The 15,683-nt window shown below is 45.2% G+C and overlaps 1 protein-coding gene across 3 annotated transcripts in view; it reads right to left on the minus strand.

Annotated features, from left to right (window-relative positions):
• nfyc (nuclear transcription factor Y, gamma) overlaps positions 1-15,683 on the minus strand; it is a 73,289-nt gene that overhangs the window by 16,567 nt on the left and 41,039 nt on the right. For 2 of the 3 annotated variants that reach the window (XM_068006382.1, XM_068006383.1), the window contains exons 6-9: positions 12,507-12,677; positions 10,368-10,445; positions 6,673-6,825; positions 2,542-2,652 (exon numbers count right to left, since the gene is read on the minus strand). In XM_068006382.1, coding sequence (XP_067862483.1) covers positions 2,542-2,652; positions 6,673-6,825; positions 10,368-10,445; positions 12,507-12,677 — 513 coding nt within the window. The remainder of the gene's footprint in view (positions 1-2,541; positions 2,653-6,672; positions 6,826-10,367; positions 10,446-12,506; positions 12,678-15,683) is intronic. The other variant, XM_068006384.1, reaches the window with a different exon arrangement.

Below are 15,683 nucleotides of genomic sequence, written 5' to 3' on the forward strand. Positions count from 1 at the left end.
AGTGGCAAGTAACATTCGCGTCAGACAATGACCATCTCCAACAAGACAGAGTCTAACCACCTCCCCTTGACATTCAACGGCATTACCATCGCCGAATCCCCCATCAACATCCTGGGGGTCACCACTGACCAGAAACTTAACTGAACCAGCCATATAAATACTGTGGCGACAAGAGCAGGTCAGAGGCTGGGTATTCTGCGGCGAGTGACTCACCTCCCGACTTCCAAAGCCTTTCCACCAACTACAAGGCACAAGTCAGGAGTGTGATGGAATACTCTCCACTTGCCTGGATGAGTGCAGCTCCAACAACACTCAAGAAGCTCGACACCATCCAGGACAAAGCAGCCCGCTTGATTGGCACCCCATCCACCACCCTAAACATTCACTCCCTTCACCACTGGTGCAGTGGCTGCAGTGCGTACCATCCACAGGAAGCACTGCAGCAACTCGCCAAGGCTTCTTCGACAGCACCTCCCAAACCCGCGACCTCAACACCTAGAAGGACAAGAGCAGCAAGCACAAGGGAACAACACCTGCACGTTCCCCTCCAAGTCACACACCATCCCGACTTGGAAATCTATCGCCGTTCCTTCATTGTTGCTGGGTCAAAATCCTGGAACTCCCATCCTAACAACACTGTGGGAGAACCTTCACCACATGGATTGCAGCGGTTCAAGAAGGCGGCTCACCACCACCTTCTGAAGGGCAATTAGGGATGGGCAATAAATGCTAGCCTCGCCAGCGACGCCCACATCCCATGAACGAATAAAAAAAAAGTCCCACTGAACTACTGACCACCCAAATTCCCTTCCTGGCCCTCATGTTAGCTGATATTGTTAACGGTTCCCTCTCCTTAGGTACTGTCCCCTCCCCTTCAAATCCTCAGGTACTGACCCCTCCTCAAAAAAACCACCCTTGACCCCTCTGTCCTTGTAAACTACCGCCCCATCTCCAACCTCCCTTTCCTCTCAAGTCCTTGAACGTTTTGTCGTCTCCCAAATCCGTGTCCATTGTTCCCGCAACTCCATGTTTGAATCCCTCCAATCAGATTTCCGCCCTGCCACAGTACTGAAACAGCCCTTATCAAACTCACAAATGACATCCTTTGTTACTGTGACTGTGGTAAACTATCCCTCCTCATCCTTCTCCAACTGTCTGCAGCCTTTGACACGGTTGACCACACCATCCTCCTCCAACACCTCTCCTCCGTCGTCCAGCTGGGTGGGACTGCCTTCACCTGGTTCCATTCTTATCTATCCAGTCGTACCTGCAATGGCTTCTCTTCCCACTCCCATACAGTTACCTCCGGGGTCCCCCAAGGATCTATCCTTGGCCCCCTCCTATTTCTCATCTACATGCTGCCCCATGGTGACATCACCCGAAAACACAACGTCAGGTTCCACATGTACGCTGATGACACCCAGTTTCACTTCACCACCACCGTCTCTCATTAGTCACAATTTGTCCGATGAGAAAAAATTTCTTCCAACTAAATATAGGGACGACCGAAGCCATTGTCTTTGGTCCCCGCTGCAAACTCCGTTCCCTGGCAACCGACTCCATCCCTCTCCCTGGCCACTGTCTAAGGCTGAACCAGACCATTTGCAACCTTGGCATCCTATCCAACCTGGAGATGAACTTCCGACCACATATCCGCTCCATCACCAAGACCGCCTACTTCCACCTCCCTAAACCTCTCCGCCTCTCTCTCCTCCTTTAAGATGCTCCTTAAAACCTTTGACCAAGCTTTTGGTCATCTGTCCTAATATCTCCTTATGTGGCTTGTTGTTGAATTTTGTTGAAAATGGTTCCTGTGAAGCGCCTTGGGACGTTTTACTGTGTTAAAGGCGCTATATAAATGCAAGTAGTTGTTGTTGAACATGGACCCCCATTTCTACAGCTTCATGGACAGCAGGTACTGAGTGCATCCAAACTGACTGCACTCAGAACTTCCCTGTTCAAGGCTTCATACAGTGGTCACGGCTTTGTTCATTATTATATTTAGTGTGCACCAATCATTCCCAGGAGATACAACTTTATTTTATTTCAGATTAAAAATGATTGAAAAAATTATAGCAATCTGCAGGATAATGAATGGCTTTCTTGAGTAGTCCGACAAAGAGAAAAGCTTCCTGTAATAAATAAAAGCAATAAGGCTGACCTCCTGACCTGGGCCATCACCTTCTAGAGCTTCCAGGTGTGAAACATGACATTCTCTCAAACGTCAGCCCCCAGAATCCTTCCACTCCAAGACTGGACAAAGAATCTGGTCTCAGAAACGTGCCGAGACACTTTAATTCACAAATCATTTCTTTTTAAAATTCAATTCCTGAACATTTGTTTGCAATGAGGATGGTCCCACTGAGATCAGAAGCCTGGTGTTCAGTGCATTCACTTGTGCTGCACTGTGGAATATTTCTGTTCACAATCAGCCCCAACGATTTCAATCCAACAAACACTACTGGTTAAGTTTTAATTTAACACCAACTGTCCAGTCTCCCAAATGGGGGTGACTGCGTGCACTACAAGGCATGCGCCTACCTGCTGTGGATTGCCTGGGGCGAGGGTCTGGATTTGCCCCTGTACCACCTGCGTTCCAGATACAGGCTGAGCCAGACGAATATACTGCAGCTGTCCAGCGTTCAACTGCACCTAAGGATCACAACAGAAGGAAGGAACCTCATTTCACAGGCCAGCCTAACAGAACATAGAACTTTTCAGTACCTTTCAAGCTAAGCATGCATAACCCTAACACTTTAAATTCTTTTACTTCGCTAAGTGCACAAACTTCTAACCACTCCCTCACGAGACTTCGACCTCTGGTTTAAAGTGACCTGGTTTAGATTGCAAGCAGAAATTTCCTCAAACCAGCCGAGTGGAGAACATTCCTCTTTTGTTACATTCAGGGATCATTATTACAGGGTCTAAGAAAAGAGTGAAGTCCAACAGTAAATTTTAGCAGCAACTATATTATCTTTATTGAGCTTGTTAAAATCTAAGTTTTGCTACCACCTACCTAGGAAGTTACATTTGTGTTCTCGTCCCCATCCTCATCTCTCCTAAAGACAGTGGCTTGTTTGCCCTCATAACAGTAACTCATTGTATGTGAAAGTGTTTTGAGATGTTGGAGAGACTTGCTATATAAATGCTACTCTTTTTATACAAGGATCCAGTTCCATGGGAACCAGCCTCCCTTTGGTACCTTGCCCAAATATGCAAGCTTGGACAGAGAATGCCAAAAGACTATTGACCCATGGAGGGGTCTTATAGCCTAATCCCATATCGCCAGACATCGACACATGGGCACTTTCCACAGGGGATTACTGGAGCGTGGTCAGCAATAGGAATCCTGGCTGTTGTCAGTTTCAGAACCTCTCCCAATGTTCCGGGTGAAATCGGCCACCTCAGCACAGACCAGGGATTGAAGCTGGAACTTTCCCGGTGTGTGGGGCTCACTCCCACACTGAGCAGTGCACTTACCAAGCGAGCTCAGAGAAAATAACATGAAGCAAAGTTGACCAGCTCCATTGTGGTGTTGTGGAGAGGGTTATTGCTGAGTGTTTAAAAACAGAAAAGGCTGGAAACACACAGCTAGTCGATCAGCACATTTGGAGAGGCAGGGACTAATTAGGAACAGTCAGCATGGTTTTGTGAGAGGAAAATCATGTCTCACGAATTTGATTGAGTTTTTTGAAGGGGTAACCAAGAAGATAGATGAGGGCTGTGCAGTAGACGTGGTCTACATGGACTTCAGCAAAGCATTTGACAAGGTACCGCATGGTAGGTTGTTACATAAGGTTAAATCTCATGGGATCCAAGGTGAGGTAGCCAATTGGATACAAAATTGGCTTGACGACAGAAGACAGAGGGTGGTTGTCGAGGGTTGTTTTTCAAACTGGATGCCTGTGTCCAGCGGTGTGCCTCAGGGATCGGTGCTGGGTCCGCTGTTATTTGTTATTTATATTAATGATTTGGATGAGAATTTAGGAGGCATGGTTAGTAAGTTTGCAGATGACACCAAGATTGGTGGCATTGTGGACAGTGAAGAAGGTTATCTAGGATTGCAACGGGATCTTGATAAATTGGGCCAGTGGGCCGATGAATGGCAGATGGAGTTTAATTTAGATAAATGTGAGGTGATGCATTTTGGTAGATCGAATCGGGCCAGGACCTACTCCGTTAATGGTAGGGCGTTGGGGAGAGTTATCGAACAAAGAGATCTAGGAGTACAGATTCATAGCTCCTTGAAAGTGGAGTCACAGGTGGATAGGGTGGTGAAGAAGGCATTCAGCATGCTTGGTTTCATTGGTCAGAACATTGAATGCAGGAGTTGGGATGTCTTGTTGAAGTTGTACAGGGCATTGGTGAGGCCACACTTGGAGTACTGTGTACAGTTCTGGTCACCCTATTATAGAAAGGATATTATTAAACTAGAAAGAGTGCAGAAAAGATTTACTAGGATGCTACCGGGACTTGATGGTTTGACTTACAGGGAGAGGTTAGACAGACTGGGACTTTATTCCCTGGAGAGTAGGAGGTTAAGGGGTGATCTTATAGAAGTCTATAAAATAATGAGGGGCATAGATAAGGTCGATAGTCAAAATCTTTTCCCAAAGGTAGGGGAGTCTATAACGAGGGGGCACAGATTTAAGGTGAGAGGGGAGAGATACAAAAGGATCCAGAGGGGCAATTTTTTCACTCAAAGGGTGGTGAGTGTCTGGAACGAGCTGCCAGAGGCAGTAGTAGAGGCGGGTACAATTTTGTCTTTTAAAAAGCATTTGGACAGTTACATGGGGAAGATGGGTATCGAGGGATATGGGCCAAGTGCAGGCAATTGGGACTAGCTTAGTGGTATAAACTGGGCGACATGGACATGTTGGGCCGAAGGGCCTGTTTCCATGTTGTAACTTCTATGATTCTATGATTCTGGACAGACTCCCACAACTACCTGCTGCATACTTCCTCCTAACCCATTGCATGTAAAGACTCCATTCCCTTTCTCCCAGTTTCTCATCTGCCTCGATGACTACCTTCCACACCAGGATTTTTGAAAGTCCTCCTAGCCGATGATTCCCGTCAACAGGGCCCTTAACCAGGTCTATCCCATCTCCTCTACTTCTGCCCTCACTCCTCTCTCAACTTGACTGCGTCCCCCACCTGTCCTTATCACCCACCGCACCAGCCCCCGCATTCACCAGATCATCTTGTGCCTTTTCTGACACCTCCTACATGATCGCACTACCAAACACATCATGCCCTCCCTTCCCCCTGCTTTCCTGAGGGACTGTTCTCTCAGATACACCCTGGTACACTCTTCTACCATCCCAACTTCCAGCTGCCCTTCCGCTGGCATCTTCCTGTACAAACACAGGAGATGTAACATCTGCCTATCCACCTCCTCCCACACCACCGTCCAGAGCTTCAAACACTCCTTCCGTGTGAGACAACGAATTACTTTTACTTCTAGTCTCATATACTGTACTCGATGCTCAAGGTGTAGTCTCCTTTCCACTGGGGAAACTGAGGGCAGATTAAGTGACCACTTTGCTGACCACCTCTGTTCTGTCTGCAAGTGTAACTCTGAGCTACCTGTGGCTCACCATTTTAACCCATTCCCTCTGAACCCTCAGTCACTGCCCTTGTACACTGGTCCAATAAAACTCAATACAAGCTTTAGAAACAATCTCTCATCTTTGGTTCTAGGCAATGTGCAACCCTCTGGTATGAACTTCAGACTTTAAGCTATATCCTCATTTTAAATCTGTTTTAATTCCAGTTTTCCATCCCTCCCACTTCCTCAGCTATTTACATCCTTTGTTTCTTAATCCTTCTGCCTATGACTTGGTTGAGATGATCTGCTACATCACTGCACTGATTGAATATATTCATATATAGCTCCCCATTTTCAGATAGTATTGTTATGCCGACCTGTCTCTTATTTTTCAGTTCAGAAAGTTACATACACAAACATATGTTCTCTCCAACGATGCAGGGTGACTGGTTGCGTTACCAGCTTTTACTGTTTTACATCAGTGTATTTGCAAGTGCTGTCACGCACTCTGTCAAACCATGACACGAGAAAACATGTTTGTGCAACCTGACAAAATAAAGCTATTTGGGAGAAGGAATTCAGTACAGGGAGCCTCACAACAGCAGCAGACAGGACTGGCACAAATCACGTTCACAAATCACATTAAGTTTAAATACCTCCTCCAAAAAGCTGGGAAGAGACTAAAAAGGACAATTTTCAGCCTGCATTAGTCAGGGACCCTCACCAATGCACAGTTGGAAGTAGCGGGCACCTCACCCACAATCTCCTGATACACATGGCCCATGGGTGAGGCTTCCTGCCAGCATAGGAACAGGAGTAGACCATTCAGCACCTCGAACCTGTTGCGCCATTCAATTAGATCATGGCTAATCAGTATCTTAACTCCATCCACCCGCCTTGGCTCTGTATCCCTTAATAATCTTGGCTAGCAAAAATCTATCAATCTCAGTTTTGAAATTTTTAAAGTGACCCCCAGCCACAACAGCTTTTTGGGGGAAAGAGAGTTCCAGATTTCCACTCCCCTTTGTGTGAAGAAGTGCACACATTTGAGGGAAACAAACTGTCCCTGAAATCAGTTTGCTTTATAATTTTACAAAGTGGTTCCAAAGAGCTGTGCGTACTGGTATCTGCTGGATCTCGCCGGTGTTGGTGATGATCTGTTGCATGACCTGCATGGTCTGTCCTGAATTGGTCTGAGCCTGCTGCGTTTGGTTCTGTGCTGGAACAATCTGCACCTGTTGTCCATCTCCGACCTGCATCGTCACCGGAGCACTCTGCAACAAGACAGCAAGTAAGCAACCACTTGAATCTCACGTGCCTTCTAGAACAAAGTGCAGGCAAGCATTTTGGTTTAACGTCTCATCCGAAAGGCAGCACCTCTGTACTGCACTGGAGTGTCAGCCTGGATTATGTGCTTAAGTCTCTGGAGTGAGACTTGAACCACAACCTTCTGACTCAGAGTGCTACCAACTGAGACATGGCTGACACTATGCATTGATCCAGCCAAGTTAATGGTGGTGTTTTTAAAACAGGTTTTGAGTGACACAAGCAGCCCTACCTTCAAACGGCAGTTTCAAATCTCTTGTGACCTGGAGAGCTGCCTGGTTAGCAGTCCCCCCAACCTCTGGGAATATGGTTTAATGTTCTAAAGAAAGTGGATCAGGACACTGACTCTACACAAGAGTGAAAATAAAATGGCCAACTGCAGGTGCCCAACGATTTTGTATAGAAACGAGTCGCTCCAGAAGCCTTGCCTTTTCTTAGGCTTGCTTTAAGACAAAAGAAAAGATCAGAAGTTATCTTCCTTGAACTTTACTTACCTGTGGCATGTGTGTCACTCTGTGGTCAGCTCTCGCTCACTGCACTCCAGGTACAGGTGGATAACTGTACTTGTAATGATGTGGACAAGCAGAACCCAGCCACAGTGCTGCAAGATCAATCAACAACCAGCACCCAGAATGTAGCAAGCGGGAGCTGAACACAGTCTGGGCCCCAGCCACAGCCGAGTACAGTGCTAACCCAGTGCAAAAAATTATCATTTCTAATCTTTCTTCTTATACATTTCCTTTTGTTTTAAAGCAAGCCTGACTGAGAATGGGAAGGAAAGGCTGCCTGGGGAGTACTTTCTGGTTTTATTTGTGTACATAACAAACCCTTACCTAAACTCCAAACAGTGCCTTAAATTCCCAGTCTTGCATTACAGAATATTTGGTAACGGCACAGTCATTATTTGGTAACGGCACAGTCATCTCTTCCCCCAAACAAAACTCAGAAAACCAAGTGCAAAGGTAAGTCTGAGATTTGAGTTCTTCCCTGCCTTTTGGGAGCAGTGCTTTCATGTTCACTGCTGGCACATCCCATGTCTACTATTAATAAGCAACAATAAAATTGGGATTAAAATAGAAAGTGCTGGAAATACTCAGCAGTACCCGAGAAAGGATAGGGAACATTTCCGGTAGAGACCCTTCATCCAAACAGAAATTAAAACCTGAAACCTGAACATGCCACAAGTAATAATTGATTAATACGTCAGTACATAGTACTTTGTATGGCTGGCTATTTTTGAATGTTCTAGTTAGAAGTTTAAAGGGTGTAAGTAGAAGGATAAGTGTAAGGAGAGAGAGAAAAAGGTTAATTTCTGTAGCAGTTACAGTGTTTGTGCACATTTGTTGAAAACTGTAATACAATGGAACCTCATTACATGCACTCCCTTTGCCTGTAAGACGTTCCCGGGACTCAGGGCTTTGTTTTCCATAAATCAGCTAAAATACAAATTGGGTGGTTTAAACTGATTTAACAGACTCTGGGATTGTGATACGGCCGGGCAGGTAGTTATTGTGGGGTAGGGATACGCAATTTCTAGTGGAATTTACTGTACTTTTGAAAATTATGAGGGGTTTTGATCATAAGGAGAAACTGTTGCTACTGGCAGGAGGGTCGGTAACCAGGTTTAAGATAATTTACTAAAGAACTAGTGGGGAGATGAGACTTTTTTTTTTAAACGCAGCAAGTCGTTATGATCTGGAATGCACTGCCTGAAAGGGCACTGAAAACAGATTCAATAACAACTTGCAAAAGGGAATTGGATAAATTCTTGAAAAGGAAAAATCTGCAGGGGAAAGAGCGGGGGAGTGGGAGTAATTGGATAGTGCTTTCAAAGTGCCGGCGCACGGGCCGAGTGGCCTCATCCTTAGCTGTACGATTCTATGATTCTACGTACAGCTGTGGTACCTAGATTTGGGTCATGACACCAGTGGCAGTCAGGCCTTTGGGAGACCACTAGTAGTTGGGTGCCAGTATTTTCTTTTAAGAATACAAAAGCAAGGCTCTTATTAGTATGGGCTGGGAATTTGATCATGTAATCTAATCTGAACAGACCAATCAGAAGTTTAGCTCACTGTGTCAGGTTAAGTACAGGGGAGTTCTCAACTGTCTGCTAACTTCCATTATCCGCTGGGTGGGGAATTCCTCTGTAATGCCAGATTACCGAGGTTCCATTGTAAAGTAATTCAACTGTGTTTGAACATGAGTATTTTAAATATAGTACAGCACACACAAGAAAATGCTGACCACTCATAAATCACTGCCCTCTATTTTTTTGGCTAGGTCTGCAAGTAAACACTTGTGTGTGTAGTTTTGACATTAGATGTGTTTATATATTTTTTTAATTCATTCTTGAGATGTGGGTGTCGCTGGCGAGGCCGGCATTTATTGCCCATCCCTAATTGCCCTGAAGGTGGTGGTGAGCCGGCTTCTTGAACCGCTGCAGTCCGTGTGGTGAAAGTTCTCCCACAGTGCTGTTAGGAAGGGAGTTCCAGGATTTTGACCCAGTGACGATGAAGGAACGGCGATATATTTCCAAGTCGGGATGGTGTGTGACTTGGAGGGGAATGTCCAGGTGGTGTTGTTCCCATGCGCCTGCTGCCTTTGTGGTAGAGGTTGTGGGTTTGGGAGGTGCTGTCGAAGAAGCCTTGGCGAGTTGCTGCAGTGCATCTTGTAGACAGTACACACTGCAGCTACGATGCGCCGGTGGTGGAGAAAGTGAATGTTTAAGGTGGTGGATGGGGTACTAATCAAGCGGGCTGCTTTGTCCTGGATGGTTTGGTACCGATACACAATGCTTGTACCGTACACTTCTTGTGCCATATTCAATTCATGGTCTTAAATTTCCCCGGCACCAGTAACAATCCTGTAACCACCAGTACTTCCGCTAGTGATATACAGCTCAGAATGCACTCCCCAGATAAAAACTCTGCTTGGAAGGATAGGAAGTGTACTGCTGGTCTTTCTCACAGTCCAAGTGGAGATAACAGAATAATTTTATGTGCCCATCGCTGTGTTTTACTTCAGTGACAACACTGAATGTATGTTATCAACTGGAATCCACCACAGTGGAACAGTCAATCTTGGGAGAAGCATAAACCATTTGGGTTTTAGGAGGGATCATCTTGTGTCGGTAAAGCCCATCCTCGCAGTATAAATCATGTACAATACCTGCATGATACGACAGCTTGCATTTATATAGCGTCTTTAGTGTAGTGAAATGTCCCAAGGCACTTCATAGGAGCGTTATCAAACAAAATTTGACACCGAGCCACATAAGTAAATATTAGGACAGGGAAGGAGGTAGGTTTTAAGGAGCATCTTAAAAGGAGGAGACACATTTGGAGAGGCAGAGAAATTTAGGAAGGGAATTCCTGAGCTTAGGCACACAGCAGATACATGTATTAGCATTGTGCTGTACATCAAGGCAGGGAATTGCATAAACTAGAAGAGCAAAGCACACATGCTGTTTTTCCACCAGGAGACATCTTACCGTGATGGGCGATGCTGTAGTCTGAGACTGTGCGACCTGTACTTGTTGCAGCTGCTGGACGGTGGTTCCTTGCACTACCTGCGAATGGAACATTTCAAAACATTAGCCTCTCCACAGCTTTATTGAAGTATGAACCAAAAAGGCAGTGCTCTTGAATCACATCGACTGTATTGGTAGTGGTACCCGATCAGCAAATCAAACTAGTAACATACAGCACAATGTTCTATTCCCAGGACAGCAGGGTACAAGAGGATTGCACACACTGAGCGTACCACCCTCCTGTGGCCTGCAGGTCATTATTCTGGTGAAAGTACTGGGCCACTACAAGCCATTTCAATATTCATGGACATGACAGTAATGTTTGGGGGTAGGAATGTAAAAAATTGTCCACTTTTTTTTAAAAAAACAGCTTTATATAAAGAAAAATAAAATGAACTCAATTCCGGCCAAAGTCACTAGTTCGTATGAAGAACTGGATGGAATCACTGAACCTGAGCCCCAAAATACTGGTAAAAATTCTTGAATTTCATATAGTATAAACACAATTTGATTGATTCAGTGAACCTGGTTATAACATCCCTGGAAAACCTTTATTTTAAAAACTAAACAGAGGGCACTCAGTGTACAGAACAGCAGGCCCCACACAGGACATCCCCTGTCACTGTCTGCTAGCCATAGCATGGTATTAAAGAAAGGACTTTCATTTATAAAGGCACCTTTCACAACCTCAGGACACAGCTAATGAAATAATTTTGAAGTGCAGTCATTGTTGTAATGTAGGAAATGTGGCAGCTGATTTGTGCATAGCAAGATTTCACAAACAGCAACGAGATAAACCAATTAAACTTTTTTAGTGATGTAGGTTGAGGGATAAATATTGGCCAAGACACCAAGGAGAACTCCCCTACTCTTCTTCGAAGAGTGCCATGAGATCTTTTCTGTCCACCCGAGAGGTTTAACGTCGCATCCGAAAGACTAATGTATTCACTACAGCAGATAATGAAAGGAGTTCCAGGAGTCCACAGGATAACACCTTTTTGTGACAGTACTGCTGAGGCATAGATTGTAATCTCTCAAACCCTGGTCCACTGATCTTCACTGAAGCAGACAGAGACGTACACTGACAGAGACGTACACTGCCACAAAAGCCTCAACCACATAAGAAGTCCAAAACAGCAGAGAAAGTTTCTGCAGCAATTAGCAATAGCACAGCTAACCGGACTTTCCTTGGGGTGAGCTGGAAAAGAGCCTATTACTGGCCTGAGCTGACCCTGTGATCCTACTGTACCACTGTGTACCATTTCAATTAGGTGCTTTCTTGTGCCAATTCTCTTTCTTTTCCGAATCATGCTGGCTCCTGTTGGGGGAGGATTCTACATGCATCACCCGCTCTCTGGGACCCCACCCAACTGGCAGTTCTTCGTACTCCAGCTCAAACAGCAAGTGTCTGCTGGCTATTGAACTACACGAGGTGGGGGGGGGGGGGGGGGGGGGGGGGAAGTGGGAGGGAGGAAAAAGGATAATATAGCCCAGTCCAGCCCCGTCATCAGAATTCAACACCCAGCAAAGGCCACAGGATCAGCAGCTTGAATTCGGGCTGAATTTGCCTTCTCTAGCCCATGGGGCACTGAGATCATTTGCAGAACTCTGGCCAAGATCAGACAACTGAGCACAGAACGTATGACATAGCTCCACACAGGGCAACCCAGTGAGCCATCGGGAAAGCTGCAATTGGGGGTTTCTAAAGATCTAGCAAAGGATAAGATCGCAATGCTTTTTTTTTTAAGGTCTGAATTATGCCGATAATATGAGCTCAATTTGAGATTTGCAGCCGGTTTACTGTTGGGGCTGCAGTGAAATCCAGAAGACAGTACAAAGAGTTTTAGATCTAGCCGGTGAGACATCCTTTCTCACTGCAATCATAGCATGGAGTTCAAGGCTGTTGCTCCTCAAACACCTGGAAATTCAGGTAACCAGTGACTATCAATAAGACAAGGAACCAGCATTCAATGTTCATGAATACATGATTTCTGTGGGTTTGAAGAAACCTTTGGGAAAGGCTGGAAGGATTTGACTTCAAGCAGGAGTTATTCTTCAATAAAACCGTACGCTGCTCCTCAGAGCTGGAGAACTCCCTACCTGTCCCTGCTGCGGTTGTCCGATGATGATCTGACTCGGCTGAATGCTTGTGCCACCAGAGCTTTGCTGTCCTTGTTGCTGCCCCTGTACTTGTACAGTTGTGGGCTGCTGGGCCAAAGTAAAGTAGTACTGCACCTGCTCCGAGCTTGGAATGGCCTGGCGCACCTCCTCCTGACATACAAAAGCAAAACACAAAGTCAATCTATCCGAGGTGAGGCAGCGGGAAGGTTTGCTATTCCTCTGTTACATTTAGGGTGGTGTCACAGTGGGATAAAACACTAAAATCTCAGCCAAGGTACGTAACAAAATTAGCAGATTCTTAGGCTGTAAATGAGACAGCAAGTATATTATCCTGAAGATGATGGCACGGTACTGTATTGTACAATGGGGCTGCTCAGAATTTAATCTGTACTAGTACTGTTCTCACCTTGATGAGTATCCACTTCATACAACATGCTCCCACAGGCTACATGATTGAGCTTACACCAGCTGTTCCTCATTCACAAACAGAAAGCTCAGCATCTTGACTGTACCACTCAGGTGGTAACTAGGTGACATACAGCTTCCTATTCTCTCCCAGGTAATCTGGAAAACGCATCACTTTCAAAATCACCAGGACGCTGGCCAGTTAAGAGGAAGTGTAACTGGTTGAACTTCATTTCTGTAGACTTCCTCGCTGCCTTCAGTCACCTGTTGCCATGTTTAACATTTGTTTGCAGACAGACTGTACGTGCCCCTTATTGTGACAGCAGAGTTCTATTTGAGCCACATCACGAACGAGGGAGTATGACGCACAGACCCTCTCACTGGAGTATATCATGCTACCACACAACAGTCTCTGCCCCAATGTTACCCCTCACTTGTGCTTTTAAAGCACAGTACACAGCAATCACAGAAACTCACCAATGATGGTAATGGCAACCTCTTGTAACACAAGATTATTGGGTCATTTAATGGAATATGCTTCTCCTTTAAGAAACAGAACCTGGGAATGAACCATACAGACCAAGAGAGTCCTGTGTTCAATCCCTGGTCTGTTAATTCTCAGCTGCTGCAGCAATTGGTCTCCATAATTGGCCTTAGTACAACTTGGGCTAGGGGCAAAAGAGGAAGAGAAAAAAAGGGTTCCTGATCACTGTCCAGCATTCCCTGCTGGAAAGAACGTACAGGTGGAGGTGAGGAGAGAACAAGATCGGATTCAGCTGTGATGCCTCCTATGCCCGTGAAACAAAGGGTCACCAACTGAAAATTTAACGGGTCTTTTATCCGAACGCTGACAGGCCCATTGTGTATTTTCAACACTTTGCTTCTATTTTAGATTTCCACATTTACAGATTGTTTCTCTCCCTTAAAATTAATCTTTCTGTAGCGACGAGACTGACACAGCCCCCACCATGTCCGGTACAATCCTTTGCGTGCATTGCTGGCTCGTTGCTGCTCAGTCTGTGTCAGAATGAGCAAACATCCCTCTCCCAGCTCAGTCACACCACAGCTGAGAGTGTAGGATGTTTACACACACTAGAGCACAGTGTTGGGACTGTGATTCCTCCCAGTGCTCCTCCTACACTCCGGTATTAGATCTTCAAACACCAGGGAGAGAAAAGGGAGGGGAAGTTACAAAAAAGAAGTAAAAACAGTAAATGAAAAGGACAGGTTAACATTTTGTAACCCCCTCACCAGGACAGAGAAACTTTGACCAAGGATCTCACCTGAAGCATTAATCTGCCTCATCCCAGCTGCTGTGCATTTCGACCATTTTCCAGTGTTTGTACCTTTTCTTGGTATCTCATAAGAGACTGTAAACACCACATTTAGGACCAGGTTTAAAAACTAAAAAGACGTGTTCATTTTCTCCCTATTCCTTTAATATTCATCCCTAACCAACTTTCTTTCCCCTCCACCTGAAGGCTTCTTGCTGGAGAATAACTTCACAGGTTGACTTTCAGTAACTCACCCAAACAGCCATTATCTACGTCAGAGGCTCGACAGTGGATGTTAGCAGGCTGTTGGCAGGGTGGAACAACAGCACAACACTGCTCAGCCTGACCCTTTCCTCACCACACTCTACACCCATGCACTTCTAGCAGGAGTCACTACACAGTAATCAGGAGGCTTCCCTAACTGTAGTGTTCCTACCTCTGGCCCGGTTGGAGGTCAGCTTATGCAGCTTCGGCCAGGATTATATTTTATTGAACAGTGAGTGCTGTTGACCTCATGATGGGAACTGGCAAAAGTTATCAAGGCCGACAGCACAAGGAACCCGAATTACTGCTCACTGAACTGACACAAGAGTTGTTGGGATTCTGGGTTGGTTTGTTTTTGTACAGGACCTTAGAAAAAGAGATACAGAGAAAGGTGCTCTCTAACCACATTACTCTTACCTTTTCTCTCAACTACAGTCTTGTTCATAGCCAGTCACCAACAATGGAAATGGGAATCAGTACCGTACCCAAACAGATCAAACCTGTGCTTGAAGTGGACCCACCCCATGGGTTTACTTCTCTCTCAGTACCATTGTTTACAGACAGGCAGTCCCTGTGTGCACCTGTGAATTTTCCCTCGCTACATGGTGTGAATTAGGCACAAAACCACAATCCAGCCAACGGCCTATCACTCATTTCAAACCACAGTTCTTAATTTGGGTGCCACACCCAAATAATTAAAAAAAAAATCACAAAAGTGCACGTGGATATGACACCAAGTGACAACAATGGATCTCCAAATAGTACTGTGAGGGATACTGAAGTCTAAATCGGATTTTGTTTTATAAATCACCAATATGCGTACTGTCAGACTAGATACACACAGCTGTTAATACAGGTGTTCCTCCTAAACCCATGCTAGTTTGTAATAGATAACTCATTCATTATACTGAAAACGACAAAACTCGGGGTTATACCTTACACCTACTGGCACATTTTGGGGAACTGACTTGTGTACTGGGGACAACTGCAGAGACTTTAATTCCTGATCTGGTAGTGGAGTACCTTTACCTGGGGAAGGCAGTCATTACTAGCACCCAATGCAACAAATTGAATCAGTGTTATAGGCAAAAATATATCAAAATATCGTACACTGTGGGATATACAAACAGGAACTTTCCAGAGAACAATAAATCTAAAGCAAGTTAAAGTAGAACATATATATGAACATTACCAATTTACAATGGTAATGAAT

This window comes from Heptranchias perlo, chromosome 26 (genome assembly GCF_035084215.1).
Source record: "Heptranchias perlo isolate sHepPer1 chromosome 26, sHepPer1.hap1, whole genome shotgun sequence".
NCBI classification, from domain to species: domain Eukaryota; kingdom Metazoa; phylum Chordata; class Chondrichthyes; order Hexanchiformes; family Hexanchidae; genus Heptranchias; species Heptranchias perlo.